Source organism: Podarcis erhardii (genome assembly GCF_964252035.2).
Source record: "Podarcis erhardii genome assembly, chromosome: 3".
NCBI classification, from domain to species: domain Eukaryota; kingdom Metazoa; phylum Chordata; class Lepidosauria; order Squamata; family Lacertidae; genus Podarcis; species Podarcis erhardii.
In genome coordinates, this window is record NC_138507.1 from 75,854,356 (window position 1) to 75,881,524 (window position 27,169).

Below are 27,169 nucleotides of genomic sequence, written 5' to 3' on the forward strand. Positions count from 1 at the left end.
TCTGGGTTCATTCTCTTTATTGCTTTCTGCAGATGTTTTATGTGGTTTTCGTCCGCACATTTCCTTTTGGATGAGGGATCTAAATGGACAGTGCTGTCTGCCTTCCTCAAGCCGTTTCCTCTCCCAAAGCAAGCAGCATCTACTGGGGAATCCCACAAAGCTTCTGGACCTGTTTATCTTGGCAGGTGAGGTGGAACATCTTCCAGGCAACTGACGCCAACTGATTGTGAATCATGGTCAATAAGCAGCAGAGTAGGCAAAAGACGATGACTGCTGTTTCAGAGCAAAGTGGTATGGAGGTTTTGCGGACTCCACATGGTTCTCTTCTATTAGGAGACTGCATAATAGCCTTTGCATGCCTCATGCTGGTGTCTGGTTGTAGAGTAAGCCTAAACAAAAACCCCACACATGCGACAAGAAAAATACCTTGTGCAGACATGATCCAAAAATAGACGGAGGTGTAAAGACCTGATATGCCCCAAAGCAGCAGCAAAAGAACTGGTTTTAAAACTGGGAAAGATAACAAATGGGCTTTAAAAATCTCTCTGACATTACAGCATGGCTCACCACAATGCAATTGGCATTGTGTGTGTGTGTGCGCGCACACGTGTGTGTGCGCGCACACGTGTGTGTGCGCTTGTGTGCTTATTCCCTAAGATGCATCCCCGAGAGGCACATACTGTATCTTCTTCTCTCTGCGTTAGGCTATTAAATAATTAGTTGCCAAAGTTGAAAATGTCAGCATATGGAAATTAGCTAATAGCTATTCTCATCTGCATACCTGTCCTCCCTTGGAAACACTTGCACGTTCTCGAAAGGCCTCAGCCAGAGGCTAAGGCAGCTTTAAGTAAGTGGGAAGATGAATGCACATGTCGAGGAGGGCAAGGAGTCAATGAATGCATTTTAATGAGAAAACGTGAGGTAGGAAACTTGAGAAAGGATGTGTGCTGGGGCCCCTGCTTGGCCATTGCCAACACTCTGGGTGTGGGGAGCTCTGTAAAAGCAATGCAAGTGCAATGGACAGAGGTACCGTGGAACAAGTGTGTACATCCATGAAAACCTGGTGATTTACACCCATATTTCACAAAGTAGTGTTTCTGGTAGTTCAAACACTGCACAGTCACTGAAAGCTCTAGCTCATTTACCTTCTGCCTGTAACCTTACTAGCCCTACCAGACGTTCTTCACATTGCCCCATGGCTCACCATCATTGCCCTGACACCCTCCATATGTTGGGAAGGTGAACTTTTGCAGCAGGAAGCCTTCTCTGCTTCTGAAGGTGCCCCGCACAATTTAGAGCCCTGGAAGATCAGGAAGGCTGAATTATGCAGATACTTTTAATCCCAGAACCTTACGTCCTGAGTCAGGATGTAGCAAGCAAGAGGAGGTTTGGGTGGGTGGAGCCAAGGGAAGATGCAGTGGGTGTGGCTTGGCAGGATAGGTGGGGTCTTGAGGCACCCTCAGAGGGGGCTGGCTAGCCACTGTAGGGTGCAGTGCTGAACTAGATGGAGACTAGCAGTCTCCCCAGGATATAACTTACACAACAGAGGTGAAGTCTAAAGGACAAATGCTCAACCTGCTTTGGGATAATCTTAATTGTTTTGTTATTGGGTTGTTATTTTTCTTTTAATTATATATTTTGTGGTTTTATATTTTGGTTTTGTTCCGTGAACCGCCCTGAGATCTCTGGGTATAGGGCAGTACAGTGGTACCTCGCGTTACATACGCTTCAGGTTACATACGCTTCAGGTTACAGACTCTGCTAACCCAGAAATAGTACCTCGGGTTAAGAACTTTGCTTCAGGATGAGAACAGAAATCGTGCTCCGGCAGCGCAGCAGCAGTAGCAGGCCCCATTAGCTAAGGTGGTGCTTCAGGTTAAGAACAGACCTCCGGAACAAATTAAGTACTTAACCCGAGGTACCACAGTATATAAATTCAACAAAACAAAACAAATACTGTACAGGCAGGTCAGGAACGAGCCCTTTGAGTGCTTCAGTGCACAGATCCTAGAGCCTTAATAAAACAAATACCAAATTGCCATCTTACAGATAAAAACAAAATGGTGGTTGCATGAATCTCCCCCTTAAGATGTCAGTTTGGTATGATGGGTGCTTGGGATGATAATCTTCAGGAACCCATCCAGTGTTGCTCTCAGAAAACAGCACTTTGAATTGGCCCAGAATTTTGTGCAAGTGCATTTGATACCTACATTTGGTTACGTATACCTGCACCTTGTGCATAACAGCGGTATACCAGATCAGACAAATTTCACTCCACTCCGTAGGTGAAACCCATCCCCAATGGGCATAGTAGGCAAATAAATAGATTTCTCTAGTTCATATGATTTGGAAGTCAGCTGCTTGCCTAAACTCAGCATTGGCCATTATCTGCAAATTCTGTTTGCACAGTCATAAAACAATACGGACGGCTCCAGTCAGGTCCCATCTGCGCTATACATTTAAAGGGGAATATAGGTCTCCTAGCAACTCTTGGCACCCATAACAAACTACAGTTCCTATGATTCTTTGGGAGAAATCATGACCATTTAAAGAGGCGTGATACTGCCACCTGCCCAGATTTTAACTTGTCTGAATTAATTTTAAGACTTATTTTAATTAATTGATGTCTGTTTTTATGCATATTGTGTTGTTTTTATGATGTTAGCCGCTCTGAGCCCAGCCTCGGCCATGGAGGGTGGGATACAAATAAAATTATTAGTAGTAGTAGTAGTAGTATAGTGCAGATGGGGTCTCAAATGAGCCTGGGCTCCCTATATTTTTCTTGCTGAGCAGCTGTGCCATGGATTTGTTTTGTATTTTTCCGGTTCAAGTGGCTTGTTTTTCTCTGCTTCCTTGCCCATGGAACACCCACTGTTCATCTGGGTATAAGAATCCAAAATGGGTAACCACTCACACATGTCACTTGAAAACTCCCTCGCAAAACCCATCTCACGTTGCCTTTCTCACTCCAGGGCTGGCTGTATAAGGAGTCAACACACACTGACAACATGGAAAAGGTCCCTTTCTTCTCCCTCCGTCTGCTCTCTTGTGGACCTAAAAAGGCCACACACACCCCCATCAGTGCTACAGGGAAGGAATCTGCAATCCACTAAACAACACAAGATGTTGTGGGTCATGTAGCTTTGCCCTTAAGTGCTGCTTTGGCTTTGGTGTTAAACGTAGCCAGCGAGGAGATCAAGAACCCAGCATGCTGGTTGTGTGAGAGGGGTTTTATGTTAAAAAACCTTTTGCCTGTACTGTGAGCCTTCTCTTGATTGGGTCCCTGTGGCTGCAGGCTAAATTGCCAAAGCAGCCCTCTTCATCAAGGCTAGCCTAGCTCAACAGGCAACGCAGGCAGTCAAAACTGCAGAATTCAAGAGGTGTTGACTAACTAGAATTATGCTTGGAAAGGAGTACTCATGGTCTTATAACCATTTTCTCCAAGTCCAACCCACTTCTCCTCACTCCATTTATTTAGGGACTGGGGGAAAGTGGCTGTAGTTGGGGAAACCACCACAATTGTCACCACATACAGCATGGACAACATGATGCCCACAGACACAGCATGTTAGTGTACCCAGTAGAATAGGTTGTCACATGTGCTTGGTTGTGCAGTGTATGTATGTGTGGTGCCCACAACAGTTTCTCCAGTTTCCAAATGTGCCCATGCACTAGAAAAGGGTTGGTGACCTTGGCCTACAGCATTGTGTGTTAAGAACACAAGGCTCCAGATGCCAGGCACTTGTATGACTTCCAAGAGGATCTCTGTTCAGATGCATGCCACTATCCACATCCTGCCCAACTAATCAACTGCATAGAATCACTGGGTTATTATGGGAATTGGTCCAGCCCCCTCACCTAGGTAAAGGAAAAGGTAAAGGACCCCAGTCAAAGGCAACTATGGGGTTGCAGCTCTCATCTTGCTTTCAGGCCGAGGGAGCCGGCATTTGTCCACAGACAGCTTTCCAGGTCATGTGGCCAGCATGACTAAACTACTTCTGGAGCAACAAAACACTGATGGAAACCAGAGCACCTGGAAACATAGTTTACGTTCCCGCCACAGTGGTACCTATTTATCTACTTGCACTGGTGTGCTTTCAAACTGCTAGGTTGGCAGGAGCTGGGACAGAGCAACAGGAGCTCACCCTGTTGCAGGGATTCGAACCACCAACCTTCTGATTGGCAAGCCCAAGAGGCTCAGTGGTTTAGACCCTCACCTACAAGGATGCAGTCCTCTTCTCCCCCCCCCCCCCCCGAAAATCTGTGAAGCGTTTTGAAGCCTTTCACAGAGTGGTGTGTGAAAAAGCGCAGAAAAGGGTTTAATGAAGGGTGAAAATGTTCTTCATGGCAACCCAAAGGGACAGACCTACTCACAGAAATCTGAGAAGAACCCCTTGACAAAGCAGTCTTGTTTTCTGTTTTTATGTTGTTAGCCCTTACTGAAAGAAAAGTGGATTGTAAACTTTAAAAATCCAAAACATTATCCTCTTCTTGTTGATATGGAGACGAGGCCAAGATAACAGCAGCTTGCCTAAGGACACTTTGTGAGCTTGTGACACAGGCCAGGTTTCAGTCAGGGATTTTCTGGCTCATACTTGAGGCTCATAGCCACAATTTCCCAGCCACTGCTTCTCAGTGAAGAAGGAATTGCCTTTCTCCGCAGAGCAACTTAACCACAACTTCAAAGAAATCTGCCTGTGAAAGGAATTCTTGAACACTTAAAAGAGTCACATGCCTGCCACCGCTCACATGATTTGAAATCCGGGAGGGAAAGCATGGCTGTTTTGCCAGATTTATCAAATGTATCACACACACACCCTTTCAAGGTCCCTTCAAATGGGTATTGTCATTCAGCTGGAATTTTAGGGAATGATTAAACAAAATCAGGTCATCCATCAGCCCCTTGATGTTTTAAGAACAAATGTGTGTGTGCTTTTTTAAGGACAAAAAAAAAAAAGAAATGTCCTTTGGTGCTGTAAGGCTGCAGCCGGACAGTGAACTTTTGACAATGGCTCCCTCTTGTGATAAAATTGCTATATTGCAAAGGCCACCCAACATGAAGGTTCTACAGAAGAAGAAATATCAGCTGTGTGTGTTTTGTTTCCATTTGCCCTGTGTTGTCCTAGAACAGCCCTTCTATGGTCCTCTGCCAGTCTTCTGTAGTTCTCCATTACCCACACAAAGATGTAGGAATTAATTTCCCCTACAAGTCGATGCCAACAGGACTCAGAATTTGATCACAGAACAGCTAAAGTGCCTGTACGCCACCTCAAGGTAGCCAGCCAACCATATTGCTATTGCACAACATCACCAAAATAAAAACAGTAACGTGATAAAGACTGCAATGAGGTAGCCCATAACACAAGCTCAGAGTGGACTGGAATGAATGAGTGCTCTCCTGTGTACCCACAAGATGAGAACATGCACAGCATCATCCAGTATGATGGTTCATCCTGAGATGTCTCCCCTATAAAGAGCAGTGTGAAACAGGGCTGTGTTCTCACCCCAACTCTATTTGGCACCTTCTTCTTCCTGTTGCTCTCCATGCCTTCAAGGAGCAATGAGGGTCTGTTCAACTTGGCACATCTCCATGGCAAGACAAGCGCAGCAGGTTCTTATCCAAGAGATGCTGTTTTGCAGATGACGCAGCCTCGACACCACACTCCAAGAAAGCTCCACAAAGACTCATCAGCCATTTTGCCCAAGCCTGCATGGAATTCGGCCTTCCCATCAGACTGACAAAGACCAACATCCTGACCCAGGATGACATCCTGACTCTATGCATCAGCACTTGGTGACCACATGCTTGAAGTGGTATGTGATTTTATCTACCTGGGCTCCATCGTAACCAGCAACTTCTCCATTAACTGGACAAGCGTATTGGCAAGGCAGCTACAACAATGGCTCACATCTCCAAAAGGGTACGGAAAAACATGATGCTAATGATCAGTGCCAAGATAAAAGTCTACCAGGCTTGGAGCATTGAGCACACTGCTTTATGCAAGCAAGTCGTGAGCAACTTGCAACCACCAAAAACGACACCTTAGTGCCTTCCATATACGCTGCATCAGGAAGATTTTGGGCATTGCATGGCAGGACAGTTTCAAACAAAGATGTGCTCTCCCAAGCCCAGATTCCCAGCATGTTTGCACTCCTATCTCAGTGATGCCTAGACGCACTGGCTTGGGTCATGTCCACAGATGGCAGGATCCCCAAGGATGTGCTCTAAGGGGAGATGGCTTTAGGCACCAGGCCTGTTGGCAGAGCGACTCTTACAAAGATGTCTGCAAAAATGACATGAAGGCTAGCAGCATTAACCCCGCTGTATAGGAATCCCTTGCAGACAACAGCAGTGCCTGGAGGAAGAGAGGTCATGTATCCACAGCAGTGACCAGAGGAGTGACCGCTGGGAGAAGCGCAAAGAGAAGGAACGTCATGATGACGCGTAGCAGCAAAACCAGACACCTTCATCTGCCCCAACTGCAACAAAATTTGTCTCTCCCGCATTAATCTCTGTAGCCACAGCAGGCCCTGTAACTCTCCAACTGTTAGAATTTACCCCCGAAGGCACACTATTCTGTTGTCTCCTGAGACAGGACTGATGCCAACAATTCCATCTGAAAAGGTCCCAACAAGAAGGTAAGAACCACCCTTTCTAATGTGCTAGCTTTTCTTGGTTTTATCTAGAAGATAAATAGGGTAAAACATTTTTTTAAAAATAAAAAATGGCATTCTTTTCACCTTCAGCCTGCAGTTATGCAGTCCACTCTAGCACTTTGTGATTTGATATCTTTGTTTTGCTGCAAGCGTAGAGTGGGCCATAGAGAAAGTGGAAGACCACAAAAACAGTTCCAAGATAAATTAATTGTTGGTATATATTTGCCTCTTGTCTTTGTCCATGGAGTTTTCTTGGCAGGGATACTGGAGTGGCTTGCTGGTTCCTGCTCCAAGTAGATCACGTTTGGTCAAAACTCTCCACTATGACCTGTCCATCTTGGGTGGCCCTGCACAGCATAGCTCATAGCTTCTCTGAGTTATTCAAGCCCCATCGCCATGGCAAGGCAGTGAGAGCTGATCGCCAAAGAATTGATGCTTTTGAATTATGGTGCTAGAGGAGACTCTTGAGAGTCCCATGGACTGCAAGAAGATCAAACGTATCCATGCTTAAGGAAATCAGCCCTGAGTGCTCACTGGAAGGACATATCCTGAAGCTGAGGCTCCAATACTTTGGCCACCTCATGAGAAGAGAAGACTCCCTGGAAAATAGCCTGATGTTGGGGAAGATTGAGGGCACAAGGAGAAGGGGACGACAGAGGATGAGATGGTTGGACAGTGTTCTTGAAGCTACCAGAGTTTGACCAAACTGTGGGAGGCAGTGGAAGACAGGAGTGCCTGGCGTGCTCTGGTCCATGGGGTCATGAAGAGTTGGACACGACTAAACAACAACAAATATATTTGCCTTGAGATGTTACACTGTGTAAGACTATATTTATTTCTCCTTCAGCTGCCCTTTTTCCTTGAACCCTTGGGGTGTGTTATGCTGGTGGGACAGCAGCCTCCTGACTCACGTCAGTTCTCTGATTTGTTTATACATTGAGGTGATGACTCAAATGCTGAAGGAGGGGGCAAGCCTTTGTTAAATCCAAGCATTCTTGACTCATGTCCTATCCAAGAATAATCAGATATGGAAGCATGAAGAAGATTAGTATCTCTGGTATGCACAGATGGTTAGACTGTGGAGCTGTGTAGAAACATCATGAATCATGAATGCTGAGGGATATGCTGAAAAGCTAAGAAAGGTGACTTTCCTACCTGGGAGTTTCTGAAGGTGCAGCCACCACAGAGCTATGCTCCCTGGGTAGCACACCAGTCTGAGAGTCCTGTTTATCAGAGAACAACTGCTGCTCACTACAGGCCAGTGGCAGAATTGCACATAGACAGCATATAACATCAGAAATATTAAGACCAGTGTCAAGTGTAATGAAGACACACAACTCTTAATTTTTTAAAAAAGAAAGAATTATTAGGTTTATTAATTAATTAATTTAATTAATCAATCAATTAATTAATTAACAAGCTCTCACAATTACAGCACAATGCGGGGAGTGGTTTTCTTGGTCTCAATATTAAAAACATATAAACAAAAAACATGATTTATTTCCACGTGTTGTTCTACATGAATACCTATTGCCTACAACAAAAGAAGACTGCATTGTCTCTTGAAGGTTCTGACTCCAGCATCTCTTTACCGTGTAATCAATTTCTTCTTCAAAACATGCTTGCAATCATTAAGAAAGCATACATCTGTCAGTCACCTACGCAGAAGTTGCTATGGGCACCTGTCCAGATGAACACAGCCTCTAGAACCTTAAGAACAGCAAGTGCTGAACACCTTGAAAGACAGTCCTCTGTGAGATTTCAAAGCAGCAGGTAGACAATGGGTAGCTCATGCTGTGTACTTTTCATCCCCTTGCTTTAGAGCTTTGTGGTAGTGAGAATAATCGTGATACAGTTCCTTGAAAACTTCTCTCACTCCCACTGGTAAGGACGCATTTAAGAACTTGATATCACGCTCCACACAAAGATCTAGGATGTGATAAATCCCCTCAGTTAGATGTTTCTTTACAGCTGGGTGCAAAGTCACCTAGAGGGAACACAATGACTCATTAAAACGTGTTATTAAACACACACAACACTCATAAGTAAAATCTCTGAGGCAATACAGTAGCTTATTATCTGTCCAGCAGGTTACCTGATGTACAAAAACACAACCTGAAATTTTGTAAGACCTGCTGAAAAACTGAAAAATCTCAACACTAAAATGTAGTACACTTTTATTGTTGCATGTGTTCTTGCCATTGAATTTAAATTTGCTTTTATTCCTTATTGTAAGCCACCCTGACAACTTTGTTACAGGGCAACCTAGCACGTACCTCTCCTATGATATACTTCCCTAAGGCCGCTGTCATGTAGCAGTTTGCTTAGCTGACAACAGGTGGCGCTGTGAACTACAGTGGCAGCAGGCCAGGTGAGCTGCAAAGTCACAGCCAGTTGGGGCAGCTCCTGAGCAATAGGCCTGGGTGATATATCAATATATCGCCCAGGACTGGTATGAGGAGCAGGCCATGATGTCGGTTTCACTCAGTGGTATATTGTTTTTGAAATCATCCTTCAAATTCAAGATAATATATCCAAAACATGCAGTTCATCAGTATGTAACGAATAATAGAACAAAAATTGAGAACACGGCCGTCCTTTATAGAGAAGACAGTAGATGCAGAAGAAACCATTCACTTCATTAAACCAGCTTTGCTTTATGACGTTTCTAGCCCTGAAAGTGATGATGCACATAAACACACACGAACACACTTTTCTTCCACTGTCACCTCCTCAGGCAGGATATGCACTCATTATCTATTATCCTCTTAAGCACTTCTAAGCCTGTCAATCATCAGAACTGGCTATAAAAATCTTCCACACCTGAGCGCTGGCTGTTCCCTTCCAGCCTTCCCCACAACTGGCACAATCTCTGCACTCAAATGTCAGCCTGGAAGCATCTAGCTGCCAAGATTTCTAGCCCCAAGGGGAGATTGTGCTATTTTCTGCCACAGAGAGATCCTCTCCTTTCCTCCCTCCATGCACCAAAAGCCCAAATTAGCTTCATGCTTCCAGACCTGTCGCACTAAGTTCCTAGAATAATGGAAATTAAACTAGAGGCTGTCATTAAAATCCAGGCTTCCCTTCTCTTCCCCAGGCAAGTAATAAACTCTTTCCTAATGAAGTGAACTTCTAATCGCTGTGACAGTTCATGCAGCTTCAGCAGTGCTGCAGAAGTGGAAGCTGCCTTCGAAGAACAAAATGACCAACACGCATCATCCGAGATGGCTGGGGAATCATTATTACCAAGAAAAACCGTTCATCTTTATATGTACCTGTTTAATGGGGTTCCAGCAGCCAACAACTGGCCTTTATTTTGCACCTGAAGTACGACATCCTCCTGAAAAAGCTCCCCCTAAAGCTGGAAAAACTGCAGAATGCTGCCATGCTGATGCTAAACATTCGCAGAGCAGACTGTATTTTAAATTGCTGTCACCGCCCTTGGACTTTATGGTGAACGACAAGAAAGAAATCGAATAAATGATTACAATGTGCTCCATGGGGGTGGGGGCTGCACATCAAACTGTTTCAGGAGCTGCGGCTAGTGGTGAGGTTGCTGAGCAGGGCAACCTAAGATGAGCATGTGACATGCTTTTTTTGGGGGGGGGGACAAAACCTGCACGGGCTGCCAATTTGCTGCTGAGGCAGATCTAAGGTTCTTCTGTTGATGCATGGAGCCCTTGGGACTTTGATATCTGAAGGAACTCCTTTTCCAACAGAGACCTGCCTGTATGCCAAGAACTTTTAGTTACGCTCACCTTGTTGCACCACGACTTGCTGAGGTCTGTCCCGACGCAACCCAGAGGGACAGCCTTTTCCACTATGGCACCCAAATTGCGGAACTAACTCCTGTCTGGAATAAAGCAAGTGCCATCTTCTTCCGATGGTTGCGAAAGGCATTTCAGCTCACCCAGATGCTAGCAGGTTATGAATGCTGAGCCTAAGTGCTATTCATGGATTGTGTTCCATGGATTCTGATGTATATTATAGTATTTTCAATAGAATTTTGTTGCATTGCTGTGGACCATCCTGGCAACATTTGATAAGAGCAGTATAGAAATATTTTAAATAAAAATACATGGGGGAGGGGGAACTGGGGGGAAGAGCTTGCTTCCACACAAAGTTCAGAATCCTCCTTCACTTATTCCCTGAACTGGAAAAATGGGTGCTCAAATTAGTATGTCAACTAGGGATGAAACACCTGGTTAATGAACTGTATGTTAAAAGGGACGGGGTTTTTTTGTAGTTGCTTGGAATACTGCAATGTGCTCTACCTTTGAAGGTGACCCGGAAACTACAACTAATCCAGAATGCAGCAGCTAGACTGGTGACTGGGAGTGGCTGCCGTGACCATATAACACCAGTCCTGAAAAACCTACACTGGCTCCTGGTACGTTTCCAAGCACAATTTAAAGTGTTGGTGCTGACCTTTAAGCCCTAAATGGCCTTGGCCCAGTATAACTGAAGGAGTGTCTCCACCCACATGGTCCAGCTCCGAGGGCCTTCTGGCGGTTCCCTCCCTGCGAGAAGCAAAGTTACAGGGAACCGCCAGAGGGCCTTCTCGGTAGTGGCGCCCGCCCCGTGGAACGCCTTCCCATCAAACGTCAAGGAAATAAACAACTATCCGACTTTTAGAAGGCATCTGAAGGCAGCCCTGTATAGGGAAGTTTTTTAATGTTTGATGTTTTATCATGTTTTTAATATTCTGCTGTCAGTCGCTCAGAGTGGCTTGGGAAACCCAGCTAGATAGGCGGGGTATGTATGTATGTATGTATGTATGTACAGTGGTGCCCCGCAAGGCGAATGCCTCGCAAGACGAAAAACCCGCTAGACGAAAGGGTTTTCCATTTTGGAGGTGCTTCGCAAGACGAATTTCCCTATGGGCTTGCTTCGCAAGACGAGAATGTCTTGCGAGTTTTTCCGACTTTCCCCCCCTTCCCCCCCCCTTTTTCTAAGCCGCTTATCCGCTAAGCCGCTAAAAGCCACTAAGCCGCTTAACAGCGCTAATCCGCTAAGCCGCTAATGGGCTTGCTTCGCAAGACGAAAAAACCGCTAGACGAAGAGACTCGCGGAACGGATTCTTTTCGTCTTGCGAGGCACCACTGTATTGATTGAGTGAGTGAGTGAGAGGGGGTGAAGGCAGAGAAAGAAAGACAACAGAGCACCTGCCGAGAAGCAGACCCCAAAAAACAGCTAGTCTATCAGCAACAAAGACAAAGCTTCCAATGTCAGGAACAGGCTTCAGCCTTGCAGGGTCCCGATTCCCTTCCCTGCACTGTCTGGGTTTGCTGTAAGCACACTTTGCCAAGGCTCCTGAACCAGTCAAACTATGGTAACTGCACACCATAGTTCACCTCCAAACCAGAATCAGAAACCCTACTTTAAACTGAGGTTTAAGAACATAAGAAAAGGTCCTGATGGATCAGGCCAAAGGCCCATCTATCCCATCATCCTGTTCTCATGGTGGCAAGCCCTGAGCATAGGCCACCTCCATTAGCGGTGGTACTAGGCAGCCGTCATGGCTGGTGGCTAGTTTCCAAATTCTAATAAAAACCTACCTTAATAGCAAGCATCTCTTAAAGCTCCAGAATCTTTTTGCAATCTATTTATGATGTTTGATGCACAAGGAACATAATCATTATACTCTTCTCTTTTCCATTCTTACAAATAAATAGTAAATAGCTGATTATTACCTTCTGCAGTTCAATTACATACTGGGCCACAATGAAGGAAGATAACACAGTGAATTCTTCTGTTTTTGCAGCAATGTAAGTATACATCCGCTCCACCAAGTGGGCACACTTCAGTATAACTTCAAATTCATCTGTGATCCCTTGGAAAGCAAAGTTTAAAGTCAGAGTTTTATTTTTTAATCCTTTAATGATTCTCCCACCCACCCACCCCCCTGTGAAATACGGGAACAAATAAAAAATCAACCAAACACAACCGTTTCTGAAGCCTGTAATAAACTGTTAACAAAATGAGGGAAATAAGGGGCTGAATAGAAAGTATGCATATGAAAACAATGAGACTGTGTAACAGGAACTCCCTCCTGACGTGTGCAGGGCAAATTTTAGTGCTGTGAAGGAGAATAGAAAGAAACATGACCTTGCATGTTCATGGAAGGACTTCGGCTACAGTCCCATACACGGGCAGGCAAGCTTTCTTCCAATGGAAGGTGATTAACCAATCAGGAGAAGCCACTGGGAGACCAGAGACAAAGGTTAATGTACCACCCCTTCTCTCTATGTTGTGGTGGTTGGGACAGGCTTCTACCCCAAGGAGTGAGGTCTTACTGGTTCTTGGTGTGATCACTGCCTCCACCCACTACCGAATATCATTCACCTTTCCATAAATAAGCACTATCACACAAAGCCACTGCATGACACTAGTTAATTTAGGATGCACACTTTTAGGATGTAAGCCCTACTGAGCAAAAATGAGACATATTTTGGAATAAACATTTTCCAGTTTGTGTTGCTAAACTTCAAATCTTGCAAGATGTAGCTGGCTCCACTATGCAAAAGCGTTTTACACACAGGACAAGATCACAGGATAGGAATAGAATGGGATACAAATAAAATACCAGACCTTTGTCTCCTTTCTGTTTCCCCTCGTGCATAACTGAAATAACCAGTCTATGGAAACTGTTCAAGAAAGATGGAGCTGCTTTGAGCATCACCTGCAAACCAATTAAATACAACACTGAAGCAATGGAACAAAAGGCAATCCGTGTTTTAACTTCAAAACAGATTTATTTGCTAAATTTATCTCCCACCCTTCCATCGCAATATGATCACAGGGTGGGTGGCAAGCTACTAGAAAATCAACCATAAAAATATTTAATGGGGTCTAAAACTCACAATCCAGTTCTGGATGCAACATCCCTCCATCTGTCCTTCTCAATACACAAGCCGGTCACAAAGCTCAAGGGGTGACCTGGGACTAATCACACTCTCTTAGGCGAAGCTACCTTGTAGGTGGTTGCGAGGATAAAATGGGGACGAATGCTATGCATGCCACTTTGATCTCCTTATGGGAAAAGGGGGGCTAGAAATGGAATTAATAAATAAAATCATAATGATGGGAGTTGTTGCCCGGCAACTTCTAGACCTTAGGAAAAAGGATAAAAACACATGAAAATTAACATACGAACTCTGCCCCCTTCGTTACCTTAGGATGACACTGCAGGATGGAAAAGAGAACCTCGTGAATTCCCAGGAAGATGTTCCCATACTCCCTTTGGTCGAGAGGGACAGTCAGAAGAATATTGAACACCAGGGTGACATGATGTGGGTTGGAGAGAACCCCTTCTCCTTGCCTTAGGAGGGCTGCCACTGCCTCCAGTATAGGTACAGCGAGGATGGGTATGCGCTTTGGATCTTGAGATGCCTCTTTCATTTGCATCTGAGTCAAAAAGGAAGGAAAGAAGCAGCAGCTGTAGGAAAGGATGTGTGCCCCTGTTTCTCTACCGTGTCCTTTCCTGGCAAGCTTCTGCTGCCATCAAACAATGAAGCAGAGCTTCCGGAGGCACACGTGGTTTTCTCCAACAGGAGTAACACTGGTACGTGAATGCAGATCCATAGTTCTGTATCCAAGACACCCGGAATCTGGCTTTGTAAAAGTTTATGTATTTACGGCAGAAGGACGTACCAAGCAATATAGGCAGAAATCGACGGCCCTTCTGTGCTACCATTTCTTTCTAGCTCAATAGAGGTAACTCTGTTTTCTGCACATGCACATGCACACACACACACACCAAACGTCTCAAGGCTGCACATCACCTGCTGGGATACTACATCTCCCTAGCGCTGGATGAGTGATGTTCTGAAATTCGGAAAGATGATGTTTCCCCAGAAGGGACATTTTATTGCTCCTGCAACTTCTATTTGTACTTGCATCACAGGAACCTATTGAACGACTCTGATGTGGCCAGCAATTCCCCTCCCCTCTGTACCACTTTGTAAATACTTAACTTTTTCCATTTTTGGTTTATGTTACTGATGGCTATGCACTCCCCTGTTATGGTATCTTAGTTGGGGCACTTGAACCATTTGATTTTTTATTTTTTTAAGTGAAAAGGAGGAGGGTTACTATTTTCTGCTGGAATTGCAACTGCTTCATCAATTCATATATATATTCATTGCATACACAATATAATTCCGCCCCTCTCCTCCTCCCTTGACACGTATCCTACCCTGTGCCCAAATCTGCTATGCTCTTGAGGGTTGAGTCGGAGAGTTGTGTGGGGAGAGGGGGTGAAGATTCCTTTGCACAAGGAGAAATCATTGAGCTGACAGAACGTCCCCTTAGTGCTACTTTAACACACTCCAATGTCCGGAGCGGCTTCATATTCTCCCACTGTGTAACCCTAGGTCTGGAACACTCATCCAGACCCCATTTGGAGAAACAATTCCCCCCTCCCTTTATGATTCTTTGGAGGTGGAGTGCTATCACTCCCATGCAGAAGAGTAGAAATCCTAGCCATGTTGCAAAACTAAAGCTTGGAAAGGGCATGGCCCCAACAAGTGTAGCTCCTCACTTTCCATCTACTCATGTACACGTCGGGGTGGGGAACCTGTTGGCTCCAGACACTGCCGAACTCCAGCTCCCATCAGCCCCAGCCAGCTTGGCCAACGATGGGAGTTGGAGTCCGATCAACAACACCAGCTCCCCACCACACACTCCTTGGGAATAAAAGGCATGTGGGGAGTGCATTAGTGTCAGTAGCACAGATAGGCTCCGAAGCACCACAGTTCTGGCTGCAGAGATACTCACAACTAAAGCAGTGATTATCCGGGGACTGGAAAACCAGAACGCTTTCTCTTTCTCTCTGCTTAAAGGGCAGCCAAGCAGCACTTTGACTAGAGTAACAGCCGACAATGCTTCCTGCACAAAATAAAAACAAACATTGCATTTCAAACAGGAGACGTGAAGGTGAAAGGGTGCAGCCCCGGGAAAGTTAGGTATAATCACAGTTCCATGGAAATGAATAAAATTTAAGTCCATCAAAATATGAGCTCAGACTCTGCGTTATACATTTTTTTCTAGACATGTAAAATATTTTTTAATGTGTCTCTTCCTCAGACCTCCTTTTTCCATTTCCATTTCCCCCTATCTTTCTCCACACAGATACACTGGTTTTCAGGCTTTTCCTTCTGTGGCCACTGAACGCTGTCCTTACTGGGCTCTTTTAGGGCATTATTCCTTTCCCTAAATATATGTTTATTTCTGCAACCCCCACAGGTTACCCCCAACTCTCCCAATACTTTTTTTGTGCATGTGGTTTTAGTAATGCAAGGACAAGCATTTCAAGAGTTGAGATATTAGCACGTAAACAGAGTAGAATCTGTACTAGAGGTCCAATTCCCCATTTACAGTATTTACAAATGAAAGGCTAAAGCACTTTTGGGAAAGGGCCGTAACTCAATGGGCAGAACATACATGTCGTCCTCAGCAGGTCCCAGCTTCAATTTCCAGCATCTCCAGAGAAAGCAAACATCAGGCAGTAGATCTGAGGAAAGATCTCAACCTGAGATCTTGGGAGAGCCAGTGCCACACAGAATAGGCAACATCGGTTAAATCAGAAATTGGCCCGCCAGATGTTTATGAACTACAATTGCTATCATCCCCAATACCAAGGGAAGTTAGAGGAGAGCAACAATATCTGTAAGACCAGAGGCTGTTCCTCATCCTGAGATTAAATAGTTTGATTCTGTAGAAGCCAGCCCAAGATGCCCAAACAATGCTACACATTCTGATACCTCCTTTCCACATAAGAGTAGTAAAAAAAAGTGCTTGCTGTCATATGGTTGCTATGTAATGGACAACGAACAGTTGTGATGCATATGAGAAGTTTAAAAGAGAAGTAAATCATTTCCCCCTACTTCATGATTTTGTTTCCAAATATTGCGAACATCTAATCCCTCAAGCACCACCCTCAACATGGCACAAAAGTCGTCAGGGGTACAATTCTCCACCAGCTGGGCCATCAGTTCTGTCAGCTGCACTTCCAGATCTCGAATCACTTGGACGGTGACTCCAGGACCTGCAATAATGAAAGACAACACTATCATCCAAACTCCAGGCCCGCTGGAGGCTGCTGGGTTCTGAATCATTTTAAGAACAATTCACAAAATGGGTTTGCATGAATTGTAATGCTTTTCTGAACTTCTGCTGAAGTTCTTGGCATCCATCTGTCTTGAGAGACAATGGAGTGCCTCTCTGAGGGTGAAATGAAACTGCTGGAGAATCACTGTACCTGCTGTGGCTGCAGAGACCCGTAACTGCTGCCTCCCGCATTGTTTTTGCTACATTAGCAGCACCAAAATGATCTCTCTGGGATGCAAGCCTGGGCAGTGTATATGGAGGTCCTGGGCTGCTCAGATGGCAAGACTCCCCTCAGCCTCACTGATACGGTCCAAAGGAAAGCAGAACAATACATTTGGCACCAGCTTGGTTGCAGGAGCTGCTGGAAGGAGCAGTACAAGGCACCATCCAACCATCTTAGGGACTCCACTATTTGTGTAGGGTTTGCTCCTTAGCCTTTTCTTTGTTTCTTTCATCACCACAAGCTTCTATCAAAGAGAATAAGTGCTTCTTATGTGGATAGGGATTCCTTTCAAAGGCCTGAGGCTAAGGAGAAGAACGGGTGGCCCGGCCTTCTCCTCACACACGACCTTGATTCTGAACTCTCTAAGGGAACATCATCATGATTTTCCTTGCCTAGTACAACAAAGAGATGGGATCTTGCAGAGTGAAGTGGCTATAGGACAGGGTGGGTGGTACAATGCACAACAGCAAGTAAGGCTGTGCTATTAAGCAGCAGCTATCAGCCAGGTAGGGAGCCTGTGGCCCTTCGATGCTGCTGGACTATGACTCCCATCATTACTGACTGTAAGCCACCGTGGCTGGAGCTGAGGGGAGCTGTAGTCCATCTACTTTTGGAAGGCTCAAGGTTCCCCATCCCTGAGCTGGATGTCTGTACCAACATTGTAACTCACAGACTCCCTTAAGGCTTCCATGTGTAACAAAGGGTTGAGAGAGTAGGAGGGATAACCAGTTGTTACCTGCAAGTAGTTTTCCGATGGAGTGAAATGCAGCAATGGAAGTTGCTTGTGCAGGATACAGTTCTGGCATGGAACAGAAGGCAGTTAGGAACTGCAGCGCGGAGCGAAGGAACTGGACGTTGCCGCCAGCCAAGTCAAGTTCTCTCAAGAGCTGAATGTAGAAACGTTGGTACAATTCGCGGTGAGACAGCTGCTGGCATTTGCTCGGCTGCACGGGGCTTTTTTGCGCATTCTCCCCCGTCACCGACTGCGCAAGGAAAGAATCTGCTTTCAGAAGGGTAGTAATGCAGGGCAGGAACACCAAAGGCAACGGCTGGCCTTTTGTGTGATTTCTAAGGCAGAGCTGGATGGTTGCTCCCGTCTGCAGCACTGCCTGTTCCAGCAAAACAGGCAGTGTTCCTGAAGCCTGATGGTTCCCCTGCTGCTGGAGGTGCTGGAGGTGCAAAGTTAGAACTTGACACTGTGCTGTTACTGCCACCAAGAGGAGCTGGTCAGCAGCAGGGCTCCAACTCTCAGCATGTTCGCTGCTGGCTGCACACGGCTTGCAAGTGGCTAGGAACGACATGAACTTTTCCAGGTTCAGCTTCACACTTTGCCGCCTCTCGAGAGTGAACTGAAGGTAGTGCTCCAAAAAGACCTGGATCCCACACAGAAATTCATCCCACGGAGCAGCTGCTGAAACGCCGGCCGAAGTCTTGCACGCTGCAAATGCAGAGGAGAGGGCGGCTTCAAGAACATCGCTGGCATGCAGGACCTTGAAGGAGGAATTTGCGTTCCTGCCCGTCTGCAGGCAGGCCAGGAGACGGTAGCAGGTTGTCCTGAACTTCAGAGACAAGGCCTCGCTGCAAGCAACACTTGGCTTGGTGTTGGCAGCCAAAGATAACAGCAAAAGGAAGCACCGCGTGTGGCCCAGAGGAAAGAGGCTGTCCAGATTCAACGCCGAAATTATATCCAGCAAACCCAAAAGCCTATTGAGGTGCTCTTCTTCCAAGGTCACATAATCCCTGCCCTTTGCTGATGATAGTATAACCTGAGCAGCTTTCTCCATTGCTGTCCAGCACATGGAAGGTTCGCTGCTAGGCCCTGTGCTGGCACCGCGACCAGAAGGGTCAAACTCACACCATGGCACATCTTCTGCAGACAGCTGTTGAAGAGACTGGTTGGCAACGATGCTCGCACAGTGCTGGACTATGTGGCTTAGGAAAGAGGAGTGTATTGCCCGCAGTTCTGGAAGAAGAGGACTATGCAGCAAATCTGTAGACACCTTTCCAACGGTGATTAAGGAGCTGCCGTCACCATCAGGGGCTGCCTGTGTCTGGTTTGCCAACAGTGTTTTCAGAAGCACACCTGCAACGTACCATGTATCACTCATGGATAGATAGGGGGCCAGGATGGGAAGGTTGGAGACTACAAGGTGCCAATGAGCGGTAGGGTAAGTGAGGCTAGTTATTGCGCCTGCATTGCCATCCCAGGGCTCTGACTCTTCTCCATTCGTGCACCATCTTCCAGACTGAAGGATGAAAGCTCCAGCACACTGCAAAGCCTGGTGGGATGCCTCTGTCTGAGAGCTGGATTGCATCAGCATCATCTTCATTTTCTGAAGCACCAGCCATTCTGTACAGTATCTGCTCCCTGAGCAGGAACAGCTTAAGAGCTTTGTGATCTTCTCCCAGCACTGCGTATCCAAACCAGGGAGGACAGCCGAGAAGTCCCAGTTGCCTACGGTGGAATCAGTAAGAGCCAAGGTTGTTTTGCCTACCGGGGAGGCATACTTTGGGCAATTTAAACTGAAAAGAGTATTGACCGCTACCCAAGTGCAAGCAAGGAGGAGAGCAGAGCCACCAACTTTCTCTACCCAAAGCTCCAGCTCTGTTTCTTCTGCCTGGCAATCTGTCAGCAGGTCAAACAAAGCTCGGATCACCTCCCTCTGCATCGTCTCCATCAGAGTCTGAGTCCGACGCACAACAGGCAACGGGGTGGAATCATCTAAGCTCCTCATATGGAACAGAACAGAGTGCAGCAATGAGCTAATGGACTGGAGCTTCGAGGCCACGTCAGAGTCTCCTCTGACATCAGGTATAAGGAAAGTCTGGCACTTCTCCAGTATGAGTGCCACAATGTCCAGGATCTGATTGGGTGGCAGATCGAGGAGGCACTCGCAGAGCTTGGCCCGGATGCCTGCAGGAAGAACCGGGAGCCTCAGCTCCTCTGCAGCAGGACGGCAGATGACAGACAGAACCTCTTCAAAGAGCTTTTGGAACTGGCGCAGCTTGGCGTAAGTGTGGAAGAGAGTCGCCACAAGTGTCTCCTGAGCCTTTTTTGTACGCAGCTCAGAGACCTCTGCATCAATCCAAGCAGAGGCCACCAAGTCGTCCAAATCAGGCTCCATAATCAAATGATTTAAGGAGATCAAGGCCTTGAGACACCTGAACCAGGCAGGGATGGCAGGCTGGGAATGACTCACCAGAATCTGTGCCAGCTGGCGGTAAAAGCGAAACTGCACTTCCTTGTGCCGAATCCTATCCGCGGCAACGTTATAGATGCCGTTGCTCAGCACCGAGTTCAAAAGCTGCTCCATGGCCAGGAGCTCCGAGGTCCATTCTGACGGAGAAAACTGGCTGTTCCAAAGATCCTCTTGAAGCCTGGAAATCCTTAGACAGCGATAAAGCCTGGTGAGCATGTGGAAGCAGACAAGGTGGTTTTCAGCCTTATTGTAGGATTCTAGGAACAGCTTAAAGAGGAGAGGTACAGAGTTTGCTACCACTTTCCCATGAAGAGCCGGAGGACAAAAACTAGCATCTTCTAATCTAGCCTGGATTGTGCTGGCCGGCAGCAGGAGATGTTTCAAACCCCCTTTTCTTATGGCGTGAGGCTCCTTCTCTGGCAGCAACTCTTCACTGTAAGACGCCAAGAGTTCTGGCCGGAAAATACCAGCCGCCAGCAGGGCTTCTATGCTGTTCCGGATCTCCTTGCTCTGATGCTGACGCAGATGGCCGTCTTCCGCCTGCGTCCATGCCCCGCTAGTGAGCAGATGCCTCAGGAGCAGGCACGGCTGAAGCAGCTGCTTAGTCACTTGCCCAAATACGCGGTTCGCATTGGCCTGCTGCCTCTGAATCAGGAGGTACTGCTGGAAGGTCAGCTGGAGGACTTCGAGCAACTGGGGTGACACAGCCTCTTCCGATGACAACTGCCAACACGCCAGACAGGACAACTTGCTCAGAAGGTCCACCAGGAGCTCAAATTTTGCAGTGTAAACTATCGAGAGAGGGGGCACAGACAGGATGCCTCTACAGCAACTTAGCACAGTGCCAACGTCCTTCAAGGTTTTTTGGGCATAAGAGGTGGAAAGCTTTTCATTCATGACCTGGAGATTAAACAGGAAGCAAAGACAATTCACGGTCAATCTTCTACATGGAAATGATACTCTAATGGTCAATAACTAGGGGAGCTTAAGGTCAGAAGCTCTCCATCTAGTGTCTTCTTACATGATGTTTGGTTAGAGTTACAGGTATTTACTGCAGCTTATGTATCATGTAATAAATCACCTATTATTATTCTTTGCCTCTTTCTCTCTGCCATCGGTATTGTTCTCCCTTCCAACAAAAATATTGTTGTCCCTAAGACAAATAATCCACTGAGGCTCCTTGTAAGTCTAGAGCTTAGATCCTGATGAAAGTGGGGTCAGGACCTGCTGACAGCCAAACTAAAGACCCCTAACATGTGGATGAGGGGGATACCATAGTATGCAGTCTTTCTAAAAGTCATATGTGACACTGACTCTAAAAGCTGCATTGTGCTTCTGCAGAACGAAAAAATTCTCTTTTCTAAACATCATCTAGGCTGTTCTGCACCATATCCTGTTTCAGTGACCTTTTAGATTAGGTTCTTCAAAAGTGACCAGAAAATATTTTGTTCTTATAAACGTTCTATATTTTAATGCCCTAAATGTGCTTGTTCTAAATTGTTCAAAGCAGTATGTTCTCAAAAAATTACAGAGCTAATTTTCCTGAATGATTGCAGAATTTATTGGGCAATAAAAGACTGACAGCACAGTGCTAACCTAGTCAGTAGCTAGTCCTATTGACTTCCCTGGGGCTTACTCCAAAGATAAGTTAGGGCTACAGTCTAAAACTATCTGTTATACAGTTATAATCATAAAACCAGTTATTGGGAGTTAAACCCTATTGTATTGGGAGTTGAATCCCAGTGTATTCAGTGGGATTTGCTTCTGAATAAACATACACAAGATGGCCTTGTTTACACATGAAGGTAAGGTTGAATCTTGGGTTACAGCTTGTGGTTCATAAGGAGACACAACATGCTAGGTCAAACCTTGTCTTAAAGGTAAAGGTAAAGGGACCCCTGACCATTAGGTCCAGTCGTGACCGACTCTGGGGTTGCAGCGCTCATCTCGCTTTCTTGGCCAAGGGCATACAAGCATACAGCTTCCGTGTTGTGTCATGTGGCCAGCATGACTAAGCTGCTTCTGGCGAACCAGAGCAGCGCACAGAAACGCCGTTTACCTTCCCGTTGGAGTGGTACCTATCTACTTGCACTTTGACATGCTTTCGAACTGCTAGGTTGGCAGGAGCAGGGACCGAGCAACGGGAGCTCACCCCGTCGCAGGAATTTGAACCGCCAACCTTCTGATCGGCAAGTCCTAAGCCCTGTCACAAAACAGGATTTTAAAAGAGCAGGGAGGAACAAAGCAGTTGTGACCTCACTGGAAGCCACACCAAGTTTCTCGCACGCACATGAGGATTATATATACATACAAGCTGGAGCCAATACATATAAATATGGCAGCAGGCACATTTGCAATGTTAGAGGAATACGGCAGTCAGGGTGAGCAACAGCTGCCAACAGTTAGTGGAGGTTACCATAGAAAATTAGAGAGGAACTTATGATGGAAGAGGTGGGACAGTCAGAAAGGCCCAGCGTGGACTATACACTACCCACTGATAAACAGGGTCATACTGTCCTGAACATATCTACACATCAAGTTACCTGTGCAATTGAAAAACGTAGGGTGATTGTCTTTCCATCCTTGAAGAGACTCTGCAGCTTCCTGCTATGAAGGATGTTGTCCAGGTACGTCCAAAGCTTCTCAACAATATCATTGGGCAATTCAAGTTTCTTGTTGGAACAGGAAACCAGGGTATGGCACACCCAATCCAGCAATACCTGTGTTCACAAATATATTTATACACTAATAATAGCCATTCTGCATCTTTTAATGATAAAGGGGGTGGAGGTGGAGGGAGGGAGGAAAGAAGGAGCGTGAAGACACACAATGCACTGTCCAGATGAAAAAAAATGCCTAGAAACCATGTGTAAGCTACTCTGGAGTTTCATGGAAGATTCCAAGAGTGCTAACAAGAAGTTCAAGTTCAGCTGGAATTCTGCATATGCTCCAGAACTATGGGCAGGATTCACTTAACGAGTCCTGTCAGCAATGACTGAGCAGCAACTTCTGCTTGCGCAATGACTCATGGTATAAACTCTGAGGGTTCATGGATTTTGATGTCTCAAAGCACTATTCAGGAGCAGTAAAGTTCTTTTCAAGTCCCACTGGTTTCAGTGCAAGAGAATTGAGCACGAGCTTAACTCTCCCACTGAGATCAGAAGGATGCCTAGACTGGGGCTTTTAGGAAATAAAATAGCAATCAAGGTGTGCTAATACTCTGGAAATCCTAATGTAGAATGTACCCCCATCGTGACGTGTAAGTAACATTATTTGGAAAGGCAAGACAGTACAGTTGCTAGAAAAACTAGGTGTTAAATATTTACTGAAACCCAGATTTCCTTGAGAGAATAAACATATTTACAGTAACGTACCAAAGATGGCATTCTTGTAATAAATCTTATTTGTATGATTGTAAGCTGTTTAAACTGTTTTTAATGTTCTAACCTGCCCTGAACCTTAGGGTGAAAGTAAAGGGTCCCCTGACCATTAGGTCCAGTCGTGGCTGAATCTGGGGTTGCGGCGCTCATCTCGCTTTTTTGGCCAAGGGAGCCGGCGTACAGCTTCCGGGTCATGTGGCCAGCATGACTAAGCCGCTTCTGGCGAACCAGAGCAGCACACGGAAACGCCGTTTACCTTGCCTATTTATCTACTTGCACTTTGACGTGTTTTCAAACTGCTAGGTTGGCAGGATCTGGGACCGAGCAACAGCAGCTCACCCTGTCGCAGGGATTTGAACCGCCGACGTTCTGATCGGCAAGTCCTAGGCTCTGTGGTTTCAACCCACAGCGCCACCTGCATAGGGTAAAGGTAATAAATAAACAAATAACAACAGCAGCCTTTTATGAAAAATTGAACAAAATGAAATACCAAAGTATTCCCTGCCACTTCCAGTTAGAGATGGGTATTAGCTAGATATGAAAAAATGGCTTGAATAACATTATCTGTGTTGAACCAAGGCATTCTATATACAAAATTAATTTGAACATCATTTTTGTGTGGGGGGGGGTACATTTATGAAAACACATTACTTGTTCTTTGTTTGGAAGAAAGCACTGATGAGAAATCCATGCAAACTGAGCCAACTTGAGTTTGTCCTCCCATGATGTCTTTGCACTTTTTAGCTTCAGGTGAATGCCAGAGTAAATTGCAGCCATGAAGATAGTATCTAAAATAAAATAAAAAGATTTTGAGAAGAAACACTTGAAGTATGCATTAACTGCGCTACTAGTTCACAATTTATTATTTTATGCAAGTGCACTTCCTCTGTATCCATCCTGGTTTGTGCCATCAATGAAGAAAGAGCTAACGTAGGGTTAAGAGTGTGAGCTGTGAACCAGGAAGTTCCTATTTCACGTTGCAGCCCTCACTTAGGTGGCCTCGCTTAGATGTCACTAACCGCAACACCTTCCCCAAACATAGCAACTGCTAGCAAGATTGCCTTTCATTCCCCAGGATCACAGAAGCAACACTCCGAACAGGTTATGGGTTGCTTATGGTTCTCAAGGAGCAACTACAAAAGGGTCACCATTGACATCCGGACTTCAATGCAGATCCAGCCCTCACCACCAAGAAACCACATCCTGCCCGTACCGTATGAAAAATCTTTCATGCAGGCAATGACAGGACTTCCAGGGAAACTTGAAAAATTGGCACCTCTCGTTAAAAAAAAGATCCTAAATACTTTGACACAGATCCCTCACAACCAAGTGCCACACGTGCTATTAAGGTCGCACGCTTTCTTAACAGTGAAGCCCATTCAGGATAGTCTCGGTATATGAAAGATATTTCACTTGCGATCTGGTCTGTACCTCCTCTCTTCGCTTGCCCCCACCTTCTCCTTTTAAAAATAAGAGTAGCAGTAGCAGCAAAAAAAAAAGTGTCTCACTAAACTGAACTCAATGAGAATTGCTTATTTAAACAGCCACAGCAACAACGCACGCAGAGGATCGCGCCCTCTCGTCCCGGTTGGCTCAGACGGCCCCCCCTGGGGGATATCATCAATTTGTCCCTTGGCACCGGGATATTCCCAGGGGAACTGAAGGAGGCAGTGGTGCGTCCGCTCTTAAAGAAAACATCATTAGATCCCTTAGATCTATCCAATTACCGCCCGGTCTCGAATCTTCCATTCCTGGGTAAGGTGATTGAGAGAGCGGTTGCTGAACAGCTTGGTAGGTTTCTGGATGAAACATCTGCTCTGGATCCATTCCAGTCCGGCTTCCGTGCTGGTCATGGGACCGAGACGGCTCTGGTCGCCCTAACAGATGATCTCCGTAGGCAGCTGGATCGAGGCGGGTCGGGGCTGCTGATTCTTCTAGATCTGTCAGCAGCCTTCGACATGGTCGATCACGAACTCCTGGACCACCGCCTTGCCGACGTGGGAATCCAGGGCACAGTCCTCCAATGGCTGCGCTCGTTTCTCTCTGGTCGGGGACAGAGGGTGGCGCTCGGGGGGGAATTGTCATCGCGCCACTCCTTGGTGTGTGGAGTGCCTCAGGGTGCGATTCTCTCCCCGATGCTTTTTAACATCTTTATGCGCCCCCTCGCCCAGCTTGTCCGGAGTTTTGGGCTGGGTTGCCATCAGTATGCCGATGACACCCAACTCTATCTGTTGATGGATGGCCATCCTGACTCGGCCCCCGATACACTGGCGAGATGCCTGGAAGCTGTGGCTGGATGGTTACGTGGGAGCCGGTTGAAGTTAAATCCTTCGAAGACAGAGGTCCTCTGGCTGGGGCGGGATGATATGGGATTGAGGGGGCAACTCCCATCTCTTGCGGGGGTGCAATTAGTGCCAGCACCGTCCGTTAAGAGTTTGGGTGTAATCTTCGATACCTCCCTCTCTATGGAGGCGCAGATTACAGCTATAACAAAGGCGGCATTTTTTCATCTCCGCCAAGCTAAGCAGTTGGCCCCTTATCTCTCTCGCCCTGACCTAGCCACTGTGATCCATGCGACGGTCACCTCCAGACTGGATTATTGTAACTCGCTCTACGTGGGGCTGCCCTTAAGACTGACCCAGAAACTCCAGCGGGTGCAGAATGCCGCGGCGAGACTCCTTATGGGGTCTTCGCTGCGAGATCACATTCAACCGGTTCTATACCAGCTGCACTGGCTCCCGGTGGAGTACAGGATCAGGTTTAAGGTGCTGGTTTTAACCTTTAAAGCCCTATACGGCCTAGGACCCTCGTACCTATGGGACCGCCTCTCCTGGTATGCCCCACAGAGAAACCTACGGTCTGCAAATAATAACATCCTCAAGGTCCCAGGCCTCAGAGAGGTTAGGCTGGCCTCAACTAGAGCCAGGGCCTTCTCGGCTGCGGCTCCAATCTGGTGGAATGCTCTGTCACAAGAGACTAGGGCCCTGCGGGACCTGACATCCTTCCGCAGGGCCTGCAAGACAGAGTTGTTCCACCAGGCCTTTGGTCAGGGCGCAGCCTGACTCCCTCCTCTGGCAACCTGCTTAGAATCTTGCTTAATTAGTTGCCATTAATTTGATTTTAATTGATTTTTATAATGTAATATTTTTAGAATGTGTGAATATCTGATGGTTTGATTGTTGATTGTTGTTAGCCGCCCTGAGCCCGGCTTCGGCTGGGGAGGGCGGGATATAAATAAAATTTATTATTATTATTATTATTATCTTGCGCCGAAAGGCACCACGCGGACGAAAAACTCCCCCTCACCCCGGACTTACGCGCCGATGGCGACGCTTCTCAAGCGCAACGCCACGCTCTCGCCCTGGCCCCGCCCCCTCTCCCGGTCCCTCCGCGCACGTGCTGCTTCTTCCGGCACATCCTCAGACTCCCCCCCCCCCCACTCCTCCTCCTTCGGCGTCACCTTTCCCCGAACCAGCGAGTTGCAGGAGCCAGAGAGCGAGAGCGAAAAGAGCTCCGCAGGCGTAACTAGCCGAGCGCCGACAGGGCCAGCCTCCCCATTGGCTGGCAGGCCGCGCCTGCGCGTTCGCCTTCCTCCCCCG

General features: G+C 46.6%; 1 protein-coding gene across 2 annotated transcripts; it reads right to left on the reverse strand.

The window, feature by feature from the left end:
* Nucleotides 1–7,468: 7,468 nt before the first annotated feature.
* Nucleotides 7,469–27,137, reverse strand: URB2 (URB2 ribosome biogenesis homolog). Of its 2 annotated transcripts, none has more exons than XM_081855803.1 (10): nucleotides 27,031–27,137; nucleotides 24,222–24,358; nucleotides 22,734–22,910; nucleotides 17,727–21,090; nucleotides 16,545–16,705; nucleotides 15,436–15,546; nucleotides 13,831–14,064; nucleotides 13,249–13,339; nucleotides 12,351–12,490; nucleotides 7,469–8,644 (listed from the first exon to the last, which is right to left on the reverse strand). In XM_081855803.1, exons 2-10 carry the CDS (start codon nucleotides 24,345–24,347, stop codon nucleotides 8,447–8,449), a joined length of 4,602 nt encoding a protein of 1,533 aa, XP_081711929.1. In that variant the 5' UTR covers nucleotides 24,348–24,358; nucleotides 27,031–27,137; the 3' UTR covers nucleotides 7,469–8,446. The 2 variants fall into 2 exon arrangements, with proteins under 2 accessions (XP_081711929.1, XP_081711928.1); XM_081855802.1 differs by lacking the exon at nucleotides 27,031–27,137 and adding an exon at nucleotides 26,888–27,001.
* Between the last annotated feature and the right edge of the window lie 32 nt (nucleotides 27,138–27,169).